Source organism: Chiloscyllium punctatum, chromosome 8, assembly GCF_047496795.1.
Source record: "Chiloscyllium punctatum isolate Juve2018m chromosome 8, sChiPun1.3, whole genome shotgun sequence".
Classification (NCBI taxonomy): domain Eukaryota; kingdom Metazoa; phylum Chordata; class Chondrichthyes; order Orectolobiformes; family Hemiscylliidae; genus Chiloscyllium; species Chiloscyllium punctatum.
The window spans coordinates 80908879-80926470 of NC_092746.1; the positions used below are offsets into that span (position 1 = coordinate 80908879).

The following is a 17592-nucleotide window of genomic DNA, read 5'->3' on the forward strand; positions in this document are numbered from 1 at the left end:
TGAGGACATTAAAGTGGAGCTGAAACCTGGAACTTTTGCCTTAGAGTTAGGAATGCTACCACAATGTCATAAGACTTCCATAGTCTAAATTAGGACAAAATAATAAAAGTGACATTGTATTAACATCTCCATATTCAGATAAAAACAGAAAAGCTATTTGAAAAATTGAATGAGACTTTTTCAATTTGCAGGTACAATTTTGGAGCATTGTGATTTTGAATTTGATCTTTGCTCCTGGAGACAGTGGAGAAATGATAACTTTGACTGGATTCTCAAAGTGGGAAGTACGCCAACATTAGGTACTTGTCCAACAACTGATCACACTCTAAGAAATCCAACTGGTCATTATATTTATATTGAAAGCCCATTCTCGCCGCTACCTGGACATGCAGCAAGGATTTCTGGTCCATCGATTAGTAAGAGAAGCAAAGACTGCAAGGTATGAAGGGTTTTATTGTCCAAACACAATTCTTGTAAGATAGAATTCGTTTCTTCATAAAAACATTGTAACATTTATAGCAATGAACATTTAGAAAAAATCCAATTTACAAAGTTAATGTCAGTGAGATTAGTTCTTAATTCATTGAATATGGGTGATGCTGGCTAGCCAGCATTTATTATCCATCCCTAATGGTTCAGAGGCATGTTAAGAGTCAAGTGCATTGCTGTGAGACTGCAGTCATTCATAGGCTTCCCCAATTAAGGATGACAGATTTCCTTTCTGAAAGGACATGAGTGAACCAGATGGGTTATTCTGACATTGGTTACATGATCATCATGAGGTTAGCTTTGTCCCCTTCCAGATTTTAATTTAATTCAAATGTCGTCATGTGCCACAGTGAGATTTCAACCCATGAGCCATAACAGTAACCTAGGCTTCTGGATTATTAGTCTAGTAAAGAGGAACTTCGATTATCCAAATGAGATGGGCGGGCATTATTTCATTTGGATAATTGATTATTCGATTAATCGATTCAATGCCTCTCCTCTGGGCCTTGGAGTTTTCTATTAAGTCTGCTCCCCATTCAGGAGACTGGCAGCAGCACAGTGCCGTGAGCCCTCACCCAACCCCAACCCCGCCCACCCCCAAACACCACCACCGCCCAACCCCCAAACCCCATCCAACACCGCCTGTCCGCCCCAACAACACCCGTGCAAAACCCTTCTGCCCCCACCCCCAACCTCAACCCCTTCTACTGCCTTTTGGGAGGTGACACACACACACACACACACACACACACACGCAGACACCTTTTCGCTGCAACTTATTGACAGGTTCCACCTCTGCCTTTTACAGGATAATGTCAGAGGGGGGGAGGGGGGGAGTTTAGGGTACATGCCTGTGTAGAACTCCAGGGAAAGTGTGGAAAGAGAGAGAGAGAGAGAGATGGTGGGAGGTCAGTCATTTAGAGACAGTGCCTGCGCTCCCATCAGTCCAGGACTGTTCTCGGCAGCACTTTTAATCACTGTAAACAAAAGACACGATCAGTGTTGGACACACGTCTTTGAGGTAAAAACAATGACTGCAGATGCTGAAAATCAAATACTGGATTAGTGGTGCTGGAAGAGCACAGCAGTTCAGGCAGCATCCAACGAGCAGCGAAATCGACGTTTCGGGCAAAAGCCCTTCGTCTTTGATGTAACGTTTCTGTCAGGACCTTTAGATCTCCTTCGGATATTCCGATTTTTGGATAATTGGTATTTGGATAATCAAGGTTCCCCTGTATATCTCAGCTATGCCATCACTTTCCCTTGCCTGACATTGGTGCAATTCTGTTTATGTTAATATGAATCAATATGTGGAAGGTACAGCATATTTTTTCCGTGATCTTTCTCCTGCCGCTAGTATACTCCTGCTCCTCGGATGCTGCCTGAACTGCTGTGCTTTTCCAGCACCACTAATCCAGAACCCAGTATACTCCTGCCAAACCTCTGCAAAGTAATATCAGTTAAGGCTGAAATATTTCACTATGAGGCATGTGCTACCTTTGAAGTCATTGGGCTGGATTGAGAATCCCGCAAATATAGAGGTGTAGGAATTTGTACGGAGCAATTATACAACTGTTCATATCAAAAACTTGCTTCTAACTGGGCTTGTACATTTGGCATGACTAACACAATAATCTAAAGTCTGGCTTTTGGCAAGACAGAGAACAACTTCACTGAGCAAAAATGCAGGGATTGTATGGAATCACAAGTCCTGCCCCTGAAAGTAACTCCCTTAATTTCCTGAGGATAGGCCATTGTTTAGACATATGTGATTCCCAGAGGCACCTGGCTGTTTAAATGACCAACTGCCTCCATTGAAATTGGATTTTAGTGTCACTGGTGTTACAAACTGAGTGTGGAGATTAAACCAGATAAAATCAGATTGGTTCTCACTGTATTTCTTTTCGATACTGTCAAACATCTTGCTGTTTTGGAGCAATAGTGATGCAGGATACTCAATGAGCTGGCAATGTCGGTGAAAGGGGAAGCATGATGGATTCGGGTAAGTATAATGTTGGCTAGGGATACTTAGAATCTGGCGAGTTTTGAGAAGATTTGTAGCTCAGGTTGAGGTTCTGAATCCATACTCAGGGTCTATGGGATGGGAAGAGGGCATTAGGTTTCATTGGCTGTTATGGATGGGGCATAAAGTGTGTGCCAGGGGAGTGAAGGCTTTGAAGGGTGAGTAAGAGAAAATGCTTTATATTACCTCCATTTTTGGGGAGATAACCTCTGGTCATCTGGTCCTTTTTCATTTGGTCCCTGGACATTTTTTATGGAGGTAACGTACCCTTTAGGATCAGGAGAAGGCATGAACAGGCATAAGCAGACTATAAGCTCACTCAGTCTTGAAACAGTCTCACAGAGACTGAGAGATGTATAGCACAGAATCAAACCTTTGGGTCCAACTCATCCATACCAACCAGATATCCTAAATTAATCTAGTCCTATTTGCCAGCATTTGGCCAATATCCCTCTAAATCCTTCTGATTCATAAACCAATCCAGGTGCCTTTTAAATGTTGTAATTGTACCAGCCTTCACCACTTCCTCTGGCAGTGCATTCCATACACGTACCACTCTCTGTGTGAAAAAGTTGCCCCTTAGCTCCCCTTTAAATCTTTCCCCTCTCACCTTAAACCTCTGCCCTCTAGTTTTTGACTGCCCCACCCTGGGGAAAAGACCTTGATGATTCACCCTATCCGTGCCCCTTATGATTTTATAAACCTGTATAAGGTCACCCCTTCAATGCTCCAGGAAAAATAGCCCTTCTCACTATTGCTCAAAGCCTCCAACCCTGGCAACATCCTTGGAAATAATTTCTGAACCCTTTCAAGTTTCACAACATCCTTCCTCTAGCAGGGAGACTGCTAAGAAACTGTTAAAAAAATCAGTTAAAAAAAGAGTGAAAGGAGTGTAATTATGTAATATAGATATAGGAGTCATGTCCATCAGGAAAGGAAATCTGTCATCCTTACCTGGACAGGCCTACATGTGACTCCAGACTCACAGGAATGTACTTCAATCTTAATAACCCTCTGAACAATTATGGATGGGCAATAAATGTTGGTCTGGCCTGGATCAGTAACATCCAATGAATTTTTAAAAATCCCACTGTTATTAACTATGAAGACTTGAATTTTACAAATGTGCATTGATGTACAGATAAATGTACATCTTGAAGTACAGTTTCATTTGCTTATCAAATGGAAATATTTGTTGCCGTAAGGTTTTTAATACATGAGTGGAAGGTTGATGAAAATAAGAAATGTTTGTTTACATAATTGATGAGTTTTTGCAATTTCACTGTATTAGATATTTATTTTCTGTCATCAAGAGTTTCTTTTTCCCTAATAGTGACATAACTTGTAACTTTAGATTTGTAATTTTATTTTTGGCCATGGTGCCTTTCCTCGATATAATTTGATTTGGCATGGCATTAAGTTAATGTAGGGGTTAATAGGCCCTGGGGAGACAGGATATGAGCAACCATCTGGAGTATATATGAGAATACAGTAATATATGCACTATGTGTAGTTTTGGTCTCCTGATCAGTGGAAGGGTGTTCTGTCTATGGAGGGAATGCAGTGAAAGTTTACCAGACTGAATGCTGAGATGGCAAGTTTGACCTATGAAGAGAGATTGGATCAGTTGGGATCATATTCAGTGGAGTTGGGAAGAGTGAGGGAGGATCTCACAGAAACCTAGAAAGTTCTAAAATGATTGGATAGGGTAAACACAGGATGAATGTTCCTGAATACCAGGGAATTCAGATCTACGGGTCACAGTTTAAGGATACAGGATAGGACTTTCAGGACCAAGATGAGGTGAAATGATTTCACCCAGAGAGTGGTGAGTGTGTGACATTTTTTATCACAGAAGGTGGTTGAAGCCAAAACATTGAATATTTTTAAGAAGAAGAAGGTAAATATAGCTCTTATGGTTAAAGGGAGAAAGTGGGAGCAGGGTACTGAGTTGGATGATCAGGCATGATCATATTGATTGGTAGAGCATGTTTGAAGGGCCAAATGGCCTATCCCTCCTCCTGTTTGCTATGTTTCTTTGTTCCTATGGAGTGAGAGGGGCCATTGAAATGGCTGTAACCATCAACCAACATAGCTTGGCATGATAGAGAATGAGGGGGTGAGAGCATGAGGGGTGTTCCCAGTTTTAATGTTTGGTTTTAAACTATTCTTCCAGTGTTGGAATCCCCAGGCAGGCATTTCATCCAGCTTGGCTTGGGAAAGAGCCAGTTTCTTAGGCTTTCTGAGTCAGCTGACCAACTCCTATTCTAGCCCAGCCCATATCCCAAGAAATTTGAGTCAAGATTTGTCAAATTTAGGTTCACTAAGATGTGTTTTCACCCAACTCTGAGCCCCAACCCAAGAATAAAAAGCAAAAATATCAGTGGTAACACTGCTAGTGAAATTACGGAAATCTGGTATTAGAAACTATATATGTTCAGAGCTGTTATGTCTGTTCTTGATGTATGTATGAGATTGAAAATAGTTTACTTTGATAAGCTGCAAATTTATTTTGACTTGAGCACTCAAGGTGGAAAAATTAAAAATACCACTTCAAAAAATATTCAAAGGTGGAAAGTCTGAGAGCTCTTGGCTTCTTCCTCAACCAGAGGCCTGAACAATCCCCATCCACCATCACTCTCCTCCATTTGGCTGAACTTGTTCTCTCTCCGAACAATTTCTCCTTTAACTCATCTCACTTCTGCAAAGTTAAAGGAGTAGTTATGGTCATCCGCTGAGTCCCAGTTATGCTTGCCTCTTCATGGGGTATGTGGAACAATCCTTGTTCCAGTCCTATACTGGCCCCCTCCCACAATTCTTTGTTCAGTACATCACTGACTGTTTCAGTGCCACTTTATGCTCCTACCTAGACCCTGAAAAAATTGTTCATTTTGCCTCCAATTTCCATCCCTTTCATATCATCCATTTCTGACACTTCCCTTTCTTTCCTTGACCTCTCTGTCTCCATTTCAGGGAATAAACTGTCCACTGCCATCCACTACAAAGCTACTGACTCCCACAGCTATCTTCACTACAGCTCTTCCTACCCCATGTCTTGCAAGGATTCCATCCCGTTAAACCAGTTCATTTGTCTATTCCTATCTGTTTGGATGATGCCACTTTCCAAGACATCACTGCTGACATGGCTTGCTTCTTCCATGACTGTGATTTCCCACACACTGTGATTGACAGCCTAAACAGTCTTTCCAGGTGAAACAGCAATCCACCTGCACTTCCTCGAATCTTATGTGTTGTATTGACTGCACCCAATGTTGCCTACTCTACATTGGAGAGACCAAACACAGACTGGGTGACTACTTTGTAGAACACCTCCAGTCCATGCGCACCTTCCTGCAGCCGGTCATTTTAACACAGCGTCCTGCTCACATTCCCACATGTCTGTCCCCGGCATGCTGCAATGCTCCCTGGAATCACTGCGCAAACTGGAGGAACAACATCTCATCTTCAGACTAGACACTTTGCAACCTTCTGAACTTAATATTGCTTTCAGCACCTTCAGATTGTGAGCCAATTCCTTCCCTTTCTTTCAGCATTGTTAGTTACATTCTCTGTCACCATGTCCTCTCTCCTCACCAGACTCGAGACATTAATCCTACCTCCTTCCCACAGATGGTGCCAGACCTGCTGAATTTCATCAGCAATTTCTGCTCTTGCTACATTCCTAAAGCAGGGATTTAATATCTTCTCATCACATTTGAAAAGAAACGCTGTCATGTGCATCTTAAATCCATTCCACACTTGTTCGAAAAAGTGTTCATAATTTTCAATTTTCTCAAAACATAAAACTATAACCTAAAATCACACACACTTCACTTTCCATTACATTCATCATTCTTCTTTTAAAAACATCAATCTGAAACAAATCACCTGTGGGAAAAGGGGTTACTTTCTCATGTCTAATTTTCTAAGCAACGAGCCACTGTGGTGTCCAACTCAAAATATTAAATAAAGAGTACCTCCAGGGATGTTCGGTCATACAATTTTGCGACTTGCTGCAGGAAGCCACCTTTATGCTTTAATGTTTCGATTCCTTGTCCACCATCAGAATTGCAGATCAAAGGTCTTCTTGGTCTCCAGATCTGCTACACTATAGCTCTTTTGCCAATAATCTTGAATCGGTATCTGCTGGTTAGCAACATTTACATTCAGAAATAATATTCTTCCCAATTTTGTACATCACTTAAGTGTAACTTCCTCCATTAGCAGTATAGCAACCCCAGATTTTCTCATTCCACACACTCCTTCCCCAATATAACTAAATTTTCATATTGCTGGGGTTGTATGGAATGAAATAAAATCATGTGCAATTGTCCTTCCTGGTCTGCCACAGTCATGTGACTTTGACCACAAGACACACATACTGCAGGAAGCCATTTTACTGCTAATCATAAATTCATTTTGACTAAACCACTGTTTAAGAGTTGAGAATGAGTGTGCAGCAAAGCACAGCTACTGACAGATCAATCAGGAATGTTCAAAGCTATGAGAGCTGCCAAAGGCAGCTGAAATAAACTACATCAAAGAAACAAGCCACAGCTGAAACACAAGTGAGAGAAAATAACTGCAGCTATTCCACCCCCAACTCTGGTTGGAATGAAAGATGATATTAAGCAAAACTGGCAGTTTTTCCACAGACAAAGAAGTAATTATGAAATCACAACACATCTGTTTAGCAAGCCAGAGAAGTTAGAAATTTTGTATATTTTGAAAGGCATAAGTGAACGTACCTCATGAATGATATGTGTTCAATATTTAGGGTCCAAAGTGAAAGGGAGCCCATTGATTAATATATGACCTCATTAATTTAGTTTGCAGAACCCTACATAATTTGCACAACTGAAGGAACTATTTAAAAACAGAATTGTATTTGGACAGGTGATCCTGCATTGCGAGCATATCCCCTGAGAGTTAAGAAGCTCTGTCTTAGGAAATATAGGAGGAATGATTAGTATGTTTGCAGATGACACCAAAATTGATGGTGTAGTGGACACTGAAGCAGGTTATTTCAGAGTACAAAAAGTCTTTGATCAATTCGTCCAATGGGCTGAGGAGTGACCGATGATGTTTAATTTAGCTAAGTGTGAGGTGTTGTATTTTTATTAGATAAACCAAAGCAGACCTTATAAACTTAATGGTAGGGTTCTAGGAATGTTGCTGAGCAAAGAGACCTTGGGGTGCAGATTCATTGTTCCTTGAAGGTGGAGTTGCAGGTAGACAAGGTAGTGAAGAAGACATTTGGTACGCTTGCCTTTATTGGTCAGTGCATTGAATATAAGAGTTGGACTGCCATGTTGCAACTGTACTGGACAGTGATTTGGCCACTTTTGGAATATTGCATTCAATTCTGGTCTCTTTGCTATAAGAAAGATGCTGTTGAACTTAAAAGACTGCAGAAAAGATTTATAAGAATATAGCTGGGGTTGGAGGGCTTGAGCTATAGGGAGAGGCTGAATAGCCTGGGGCTATCTTTCCTGGAGCATCGGAGGCTGAGGGGTGACCATGTGGAGGTTTATAAAATCATGAAAGGAGTGGATAGGGTGAATAGCCAAGATCATTTTTTTCCCAGATTAGTGGAGCCCATAACTGGAAGGCATAGATTTAAGGTAAAAAGGGTAAGATTTAAAAGGGACCTGAGGGGCAACATTTTCACGCAGAGAGCGATGCGTGTATGGAATGAGCTGACAGAGCAAGTGGAGGAGGCAGGAGGAATAACAACATTTAAAAGCCATGATGTGGGGATCCGATGTTGGACTGGGGTAGACAAAGTTAAAAGTCACACAACACCAGATTATAGTCCAACAGGTTTATTTGGAAGCACTAGCTTTCGGAGCGCTGATCCTTCATCAGGTGGTTGTGGAGTATAAGATCATAGGACACAGAATTCATAGTCATAAATCCTGTGTTTTATGATCTTATAATCTACAATCACCTGATAAAAGAGCAGTGATCCACAAGCTAGTGCTTCCAAATAAAACTGTTGAACTATAACCTGGTGTTGTGTGATTTTTAACTTCAACATTTAAAAGGCATTTGGACGGGTACATGAATAGGAAGAGTTTAGAGGGATTTCAGCCAAAAGCTGGCAAATGGGACTAGATTAATTTTGCATATCTGTTTAGCATGGACAAGTTGGACCAAATGGTCTGATTCTGTGCTGCGCACCTCTATGACCCTATGACCAAATGTGCAAAATTGCTGAGGTTGTAAGTCAGTAGTGAGAGCGCATTCATGGCAGAACAGGCAAGGTCTTGCATTACATTGACAGATACACCAGTCCCAAAGGACAGAGCAATCACAAAAGACAGGTGAAAATGCTATAGATGACATTATATAAAACAGAAAAAGAAATGGGGAAAGCAGTGTTCTCTTTGCTGAATCATTATCTGGGGACAGCACAAGAAAAGCAAGTAGAGATAACCTGAACAGAGATTCGAATGAGTCACTCTACACCATACAATGTGGTTAGTCCAGTCACGTGAATGGGTGTTGAATTGTTTGTGAAGTTTGGAAGGAGAACATCAGGTGAACATCAGATTGATCCTGGTGTGTCATGCAACACCTTGACCTTCCCATACCTACATGAAGCAGCTCAACGTGGTAATCCAAAAATTAAGTCCTCAAAGATAACATGACCGGATTAATGCCAAAAGGATAGGTTACTCTGTGAATCCACTGTGATTACATGAATATGTACTTCCAGTTCACAGTTCACAACCAACAAAAGGGAGAGAAGGTAATGGCCTAGTAATATTGCTAGACCATCAATCCAGAAGTTCAGCTGTTGCTCTGAGAATCTGCATTCGAATCTCACCAGGACAGATGGTGGGATTGAATTCAATGAAGAATATCAAGAATTAAAAATCTACTGATGACCCGGGAAGCCATTGTCAATTGTTGGAAAACCCCGTCTCATTTATTAATCCACCATTCTTACTTGGTCAGGCCTGCATGTGACTTCAGACCCACAGCAATAGGGTTAAATATTAACCTCTGAAATGGTATAGCAAGCTATTCAGCTGTATCAATTGCTATGAGTCTCAATAAAAAAAACTGGGTGGATCATCTGACATCAACCTAGGCACCGGAAAAGACCATGGGAGAAACAACCCTGCCAACCCTGCAAAATCCTCCTTATTAACACATGGGGGCTAGTGCCAAAATTAGGAGAGTTGTCTCACAGGTTAGTCATGCAACAACCTGGTATATTCATTCTCATGGAATCACACCTTACAGACAATGTCCCAGACACTACCATCATTATCCCTGGATGTGTCCTGTCCCACCAGCAGGACAGACCCCGCAGAGGTATTCAGTCAGGATGAAGTTGCCCTGGGAGTCCTCAACACTGACTCCAGACTCCATAAAGTCTCATAGCTTTGGGTTAAATAAGCAAGGGAAATCTTCAGCTGACTACCACGTACCATCCTGCCTCAGATGATGAGTCAGTACTCCTCCATATTCAACAAGACTTGGAGGAAGCAGGAAGGGTGGCTGGGCACAGAGTGTACTCTGGGTGGGGGATTTCAATTACAGCAGCACTACTGATCAAACTGGTCCAGTTCTAAAGGACATAGCCACTAGACTGTGTCTGCAGCAGGTGGTGAGAAAACCAACAAGAGGGAAAAACATATTTAACCTCATCCTTACCAATCAGCCAACTACAGATGTATCTGTCCATACAGTATTTGTAAGACTGACCGCTAAACTGTATTTGTGGAGACTAAGTCCCACCTTGACGTTGAGAATACTCTCCATCATGCTGTTTGGCGCTATCACTGTGCTAAATGGATATAGACTTCGAACAGATCTATCAGTTCAAGTCATGTAAATGTTGGACAGATTTTGGGGAGTCAAGTTAAGCATGGCAGTTTTCCTAGCCTCTGACCTGCTCTTGTAGATACTGTGATGATGTGGTGAGTCCAATTGAGTTTCTGGTCAATGGTAACCCCTAGGATGTTGATAGTGGAGGATTTAGTGATGGTAATACCATTAAATGTCAAGGGGAGATGGTTAGATTGTTGTATCATGGAGATGGTCATTGCCTGGCATTGGTATGGCTCTTGACCTCATCACAGCCTTGGTTGAGAGATAAAAGAGCTGAATTCCAGAGGTGAGATTAACAATGCTTGATATCAAGGCCATATTCAACTATGTGTAACATCAAGGAGCACTTGAAAAACTGGAATTAATGGGTATCAGGGCAAAGTCTCCACTGGTTGGAGCCTTACCTGGCAAACGAAAGATAGTCATGGCTGTTGGAGGTCAGCCATCTTAGCTCCAGGATATCTCTGCAGGAGTTCCTCAAGAAAAGTCTGAATATCTTCAGTTGCTTCATCAATGCCTTTCCTTTCATCATATGGTCAGAAATGGAGATATTCATCAATGATCACAAAATGTTCAGCATCATTCACAAAATGTTCAGATACTGGAACAGTCCATATTTAAATGGAACAAGATCTAGGTAACATCTAGGCTTAGGCCGTCAAGTGGCAAGTAACAGTTATGCCACATAAATAGCAGACAATAACCATCTCCAAGAAGGATCAATATAACCACCTCCCCCCTTGACATTCAAAGGTGTTACTGCCATTGAATCTTCCACTATCAACATCCTAGGGGTTACCATTGGCCAGAAATTCAATTGGACTTGCCACATAAACACAGTGGTGACAAGAGCAGGTCAGAGCCTAGTGTTTGACTTAACTCCTCACTCCCCAGTTCTGTCCAACATCTTCAAGTCACAAGGCAGGAATGTGATATATAACTCCCCGCTTGCCTGGATTGGTGTCGCTCCAAGAACAATCAAGAAGCTCAAATCCATCCAGGACAAAGCCACCCACTTGAATGGCACCACATCTAAAAACACCCACTCCCTTATACGAAATCCCGAAATCCGAAAAGCTCCAAAATCCGAAGGCTTTTTCATGAAATCTTTTTCTCATTAACAAGGTTGATTGGCGTCCAAACAGTTAACCCAACTCCACACCCACTCAATGCACCCCACTCAGATGCAATGTGGGTGAGCATGACCAAACATTTGCAGGCCTCAATTCTGCCTCAGGGCCCATAGTACTCACAGTGCGTCTGCTGCTCGGCAAGACTTTTAAAGATTTTACCATCAAACTGTCATTTATTCTGAAATTCAAAGAATTCTGAATTCCAAAAGCCAGATGGCCCTGAGTTTTTCAGATAAATGATTGTGTACCTTTACTATCTATAAGATGCACTGCCTAAATTCTCAAAAAATCCTTAAACAGCACCTTCCAAACCCAGAACCTCTTCATCTAGAAGAACAATGGCAGTAGATATATAGGAACACCATGACTTAAATTTCCCCTCCAAGCCATTCACCATCCTGACTTGGAAATGTATTGCCATTCCTTTACTGTCACTGGGTCAAAGTCCTGGAATTCTATCCCTAAATGCATTGTGGGTTAATCTGCAGCATGTGGATTCTAGTGATTTCAAGAAGGCAGCTCACCACTATCTTCTCAAGGGCAACTAGGGACAGGGAATAAATGCTGACCCAATCAGTGATACCAACACCCCATGAGTGAATAAGAAAAAATACAAAAACCACTCATCTCAGTTTTGCCAGTGTAAAGCTTGGATGGATATTCCTCAATGTACTAAAAGCAACTTACAATGTATCACAGACCACTAACCCATTAACTGTGAAACAGATCCTGGAGGAGTACAACAAAGTGTTCGAAGGGATAGGATGTTGTTATGGACCAGGCCAATCCCCTCAAAACATTTCAAGAAGGTAGCCCAGACCCTAACTTTACGAACTGTTTTAAGCAGGTGTAAAGTGGATATTCCAGGAGAAATGCCACTGGTCAAACCACTTAGTTCTAAACAAAACAGAACTTATTTACTGTTTACTGAATGAAACACAAACAACAGAAAACAGAATACCGAACAATTTAAATCTCTCCGAAAATCTAACAGATTAATCCTAACTTAATGATGCTGTTCCAAATACTTGCAACAATCCCTATAAACATTCCTTGGCACAAAAAATAAAATCAGTGTGTTACAGGATAGAAGGCAGGGAGAGAGTACCAGCCTCTACTTGCTTCTTTGGGTCCAGCAGCTATTTTCCACACTACTGCTAAAAACCAAACCAAACCAGAGAAAGGCTGAGCCTTTCATTGTACAAGTTTTAGTTTTAAAAAATTGAAAGTCTTCCGCCTGAGGCAGTACCTATTAGCTATTATCAAATTGGCCCAAAAACCCATCAACCCCAGACTTTTCAGAGTCTATGTCATTTACGACCTCTCTGAAAAACACAGCCAAGGACTGCATAACCTTGTTAAAGGGGCAGCCTCATCACAATGTCCTCCAGGGGAATATGCTATTGAAGTAGATGACAATACAAAGCCTATTCAGCAGCTACCCAGGAAAGCCTCAATATGCCCCAAAGTCAGCATAGAAGACAGGTTAGAAGAGCTGGCAAAGAAGAAACTAATCAGGAAAGTGAAAGATGCTATGGAATAGATTAGCAGCATGATAGCAGTGAAATAGCCCAGAGAGTGAAGAGAAATAAAAACAAATTACTGGAGAAACACAGGATAAAAGCAAATTACTGCGGATGCTGGAATCTGAAACCAAAAGAAGAAATGCTGGAAAATCTCAGCTGGTCAGCTTTGACAAAGGGTCAGTTAGACTCGAAACGTCAGCTCTTTTCTCTCCTTACAGATGCTGCCAGACCTGCTGAGATTGTCCAGCATTTTCTCTTTTGGTTACTGGAGAAACACAGTTGGTTCATATTTCAAAAATGAGGCATTTTGGACTGGAAACATTAACTTTGTTTCACTGTACCCCGATGATTTTCAGAAGGATCTGCAGTAATTTCCTTTTATTGGAAAGCTGATAGTATGCATCAACCAAAGAATATAAATAAATCTCTGAAGAGATTTCACTAGCCCATGAAAATTGAAGGAATCTTATCCAGAACATAATATTCAGCCCAGGCTATCTTGATCCTGAACCCAGAGCCAGCTCGAGCCCACTTTGTTGAACAAAGAAATTTATGACTATGGAACTTCCTTTTGGGGTGCTGGTGGGATAATCTTAATGTCATTCCAGAACTTTGGGCTAATATCCTGGGAAAATGGACTTGAATTCAAATAGAGCAAATTTAATTATTCAAACATAAATTCAATTCTAGAAACTAGAGTAATTTGAATTGAATAAAAAGGTGTGAATATGTAACCACTATCTATTGATGCACAACCATTTAGTTCATTCATGTTCTTTAGGGATTTTCCTAAAATCTGAGGAAGTACATAGAGTCATAGAGATATACAGCTTGGAAACAGGCCCTTCGGTCCAACTTGTCTCTGCTGACCAGATATCCCAATCTAATCTAGTCCCGTTTGCCAAAACTTGGCCATTTCCCCCTAAACCCTTCCTACTTATACACCCATCCAGATGTCTTTTGAATGTTACAGTTGTACCAGCCTCCACCACTTCCTCTGGCAACTCATTCCATACACACACCACCCTCTGCATGAAAAGGTTGCCCCTTAAGTCTCTTTTATATCTTTCCCTCTCATCCTAAATCTGTGCCCTTTAGTCTTTTCACCCCAGAGAAAAGATTTTTTCTCTTTATCCTATCCATGCCCCTCATGATTTTATAAACCTCTATAAGGCTCAGCCTTCGATGTTCCAGGGAAAACAGCACCAGCCTATTCAGCCTTTCCCTGTACCTCAAATCCTCCATCCTTGGCAACATCCTTGTAGATCTTTTCTGAACACTTTCAAGTTTCACAACATCCTTCTGATAGGAGGGAGACCAGAACAATACGTAATATTCCAACAGTGGCCTAACCAACGTCTTGTACAGCTGCAACATGACCTTCCAACTCCTATACTCGATACTCTGACCAATAAAGGAAAGCATACCAAACGCCTTCTTCACTATCCTATCTACCTGAGACTCCACTTTCAAGGAGTTATGAACCTATACTCCAAGATATCTTTGTTCAGCAACACTCCCTAGGACCTTACCACTAAGTGTGTATGTCCTGCTAAGATTTGTTTTCCCATTTTGCAGCACCTCACATTGTTCTAAATTAAACTCTATCTGTCACTCCTCAGCCCATTGGCCCATCTGATCAAAATCCCGTTAAAATCTGAGGTAACCTCTTCTAACTTTAAGTCATCTGGCCTATATATGACTCCACACCCACAACAAATGGTTGGCTCCTAACTACCGTTTAGACACTTGGGGATAGACAGTAAATACTAGCTTAGCCAATTATCCTCATCACCCATGACCGACCATAAAACAGGAAAGCCACTGCCAAGGGGCATAAATGTGTCCATATGATCCCCATCCAGTATGAATGAAAATCTCTTCCATTTAAACGGCTCATTTATTACTTATATGTTCCAATGTGTTAGCTGCTTGAGAGGAAATGCAAAGAAAATTGAGTTGTTCATCATTCTTTTTCACTAAGCATTCCCTCCAAGTGAGTATTCCCTCTCAGAATGCAGAACATTCTCTTACATTCAAGTGAATGTTTACTGGCATTTCTCACCTAATTGCAGAGTCTTGTTTTGTGAACAGGCAAAAACCTAAAGAATATATTTAAAAATTGCTGCTTCTAGTATTTGCTACACTACTGTTTGTTATGCAGGGAACAGTGATTTATTATACCTGTCATTGATCAAATACAACTGACAAATGGACCAGTATGACTGAGCCAAGTATTTGTTAATGCGTCAAATGAATATAATGTGTAACTTCTCTTGTTAAAACTGATACAGTAGTCTTTTCCTGAAATGTTATATATGTTAAGATTTACAGTCAGCCAGCCAGCTTCCATCCCTTTTCCAATAGGCTGCATACAGAGTGTATAAGATCTTTATCTACATATTCAATGTGAGACTTATAGTTGTTCTGGTTCATGGGTCTGTTTATAGCATCAAAAGTGCATGTGAACTTATCGTCTACAGTGCATTGCTCAACATAACAAATTATTGCATTAACAGCATTTAATGTGCTGTTCTGACAGTTTTGTGGCTTTGACCTTGATATTTAATCATTTTATTTAGCAGCCAACAAGAAAACTTAAGGCATTTTTGAATTCCATGAAAACTCAATAGTGCTTATGATACACAAAAACAGAATTACCACTTTGAATCCAAGATGACTCTTTGGAACTGGGAAGGGCTGCAAAATAATGATCTTTCTATTATGACAATGGAGATTGAGGAGCAAGTGGAATAAATGGTGAGGCTGCCATTTATTCCCTTTGCCAAAAGGCAAAGGGCATGCTAATGGTAGAAAAGGAGTGTTATTATAGAATGGTTGCTTATGGTATGGTGTTAATAGGAAAAAAAGGTTGGCTTTGCTGACGGCAAACTCATGCAAACAAGACACCCGCCCCTAAGTTACACCTTGCCTTTTATTTTGGGATCCTTCATTATCTGTTGCACTTGCTCTTCCTTCCCCATCTTCCGATAGCACTAAAATCATAATTTTCTAGTCCCCTTCAGTTCTGAAGAAGTTATATTAGACATGAAATGTTAACTCTGTCTTTTTCACAGATGTTGCGTGATCTGTTGAATTTTCCTGCAGTTTTTATTATTTCAGGTTTGCAGCATCTGCAGCATTTTGTTTTTAATGTAATACCTGGTTAATCTTTATTGGAGAATGGGTGTAAGTTAGAATAAGTCACACCATTGGTGTAAATACCAGGGTGAGGAATTAGTAACACATATTTCTTTCCCCCCACATGTTTTCAAAATCAGATCCCCTTGAGTCAATGATCACCAAAAAGCACAGGAAATGTAATGAGCCTCAAAAATTACATATTAAAAATCTAGAACAGAGAACATGAGAAATCATTTTATGCTATATTGTAAATGCATGACTAGAATTATTGATTGAAGCAGAGATGTCAAAATCTAGGATTGTTGGTGGTAAGAAGTGGGAATAACAAAAAGTGGAAGAAGGTGTGTACGTAACTCCAATTTAATTGAAGCTAGAATATTGACATGATTAGGTTGAGCCAATGGCCTATTTCCAGCATTTCCAACATTATCTCGGCAAACACATTGACCAATAGCTATGATTGGATTTTCTTCATTCAGTTGGTATATCTTTCCTCTGCATAATATTGCATGGTCTCCCCATTGTTTGCAAAAGGAACAAGTTCGGAAAAATAAATGTGTTTATAATGACTAGAATACTAATGACTATGAAGTGATGACAGAACTGAAAATAAACACTCTTAGAATAATTTAAAATGCAGTGTAGGAGATAAAAATGAATGAAGGAAACAGACATGTTGTTCATGGCAAACATAAAGCATATGAAAGTCAACTACTGAATAGAAAACTAAGCTAATGGCATTTGATTGATTTTCCTTTTTGCTTTTTTTTTCACCTTGCTATACTATTTTGATTGCTATTTAACACAACAAAGCATTGGGATAATCTTCTTTGGGTGAGGCTGATCTCATCTAAACTTTCTTTGAAAACCATCCCATTTTCAAATCATTGCTACTCTAGCTTTCTAAGTTTTGTACTTTGACTAGGATTTGACTATTCCAACTCTTTGGCCAATGAGGTATGGGGATGAAGAGTCAGGTCCAAACCAAGCTGCTGAGTAGTATGATTTGTCTTTTTGTCTCCAGTGCATTAAAGAGCCTTGAAACAGACTTACTGTCAACCTATAGGCCTGAAGTGAAGCTGGGCTGCCTCAGGAATGGCACATTAAAAGGCCTAGTTCCATTCAAACGCATTTAATACATGAGCCCAAAAGAATTTAAAGTTTCAACTAAATAATAAAAATAAATCTGTACTGAAACTTAAAAGAGTCACAGAGTCAGAGAGTTATACATCACAGAAATAAGTTTTTTGTCCCAATTCATCCATGTTGGCTAGGTTTCGAAAACTGAACTAGTCCTATTTGCCTGCATTTAGCCCATATCCCTCTAAACTTTTCCTATTCATGTACCTGTCCAAACCTTATAAATGTACCTCTACTGCTTCCTGTGGCAGTTTCATTCCATATATGTTCATTCCACCCAATGCCTTAAAAT

General features: G+C 40.5%; 1 protein-coding gene across 1 annotated transcript in view; it reads left to right on the plus strand.

The window, feature by feature from the left end:
• LOC140480282 (MAM and LDL-receptor class A domain-containing protein 1-like) overlaps positions 1 to 17592 on the plus strand; it is a 404689-nt gene that overhangs the window by 160808 nt on the left and 226289 nt on the right. Inside the window, exon 24 of the mRNA XM_072574989.1 lies at positions 192 to 439. Coding sequence (XP_072431090.1) covers positions 192 to 439 — 248 coding nt within the window. The remainder of the gene's footprint in view (positions 1 to 191; positions 440 to 17592) is intronic.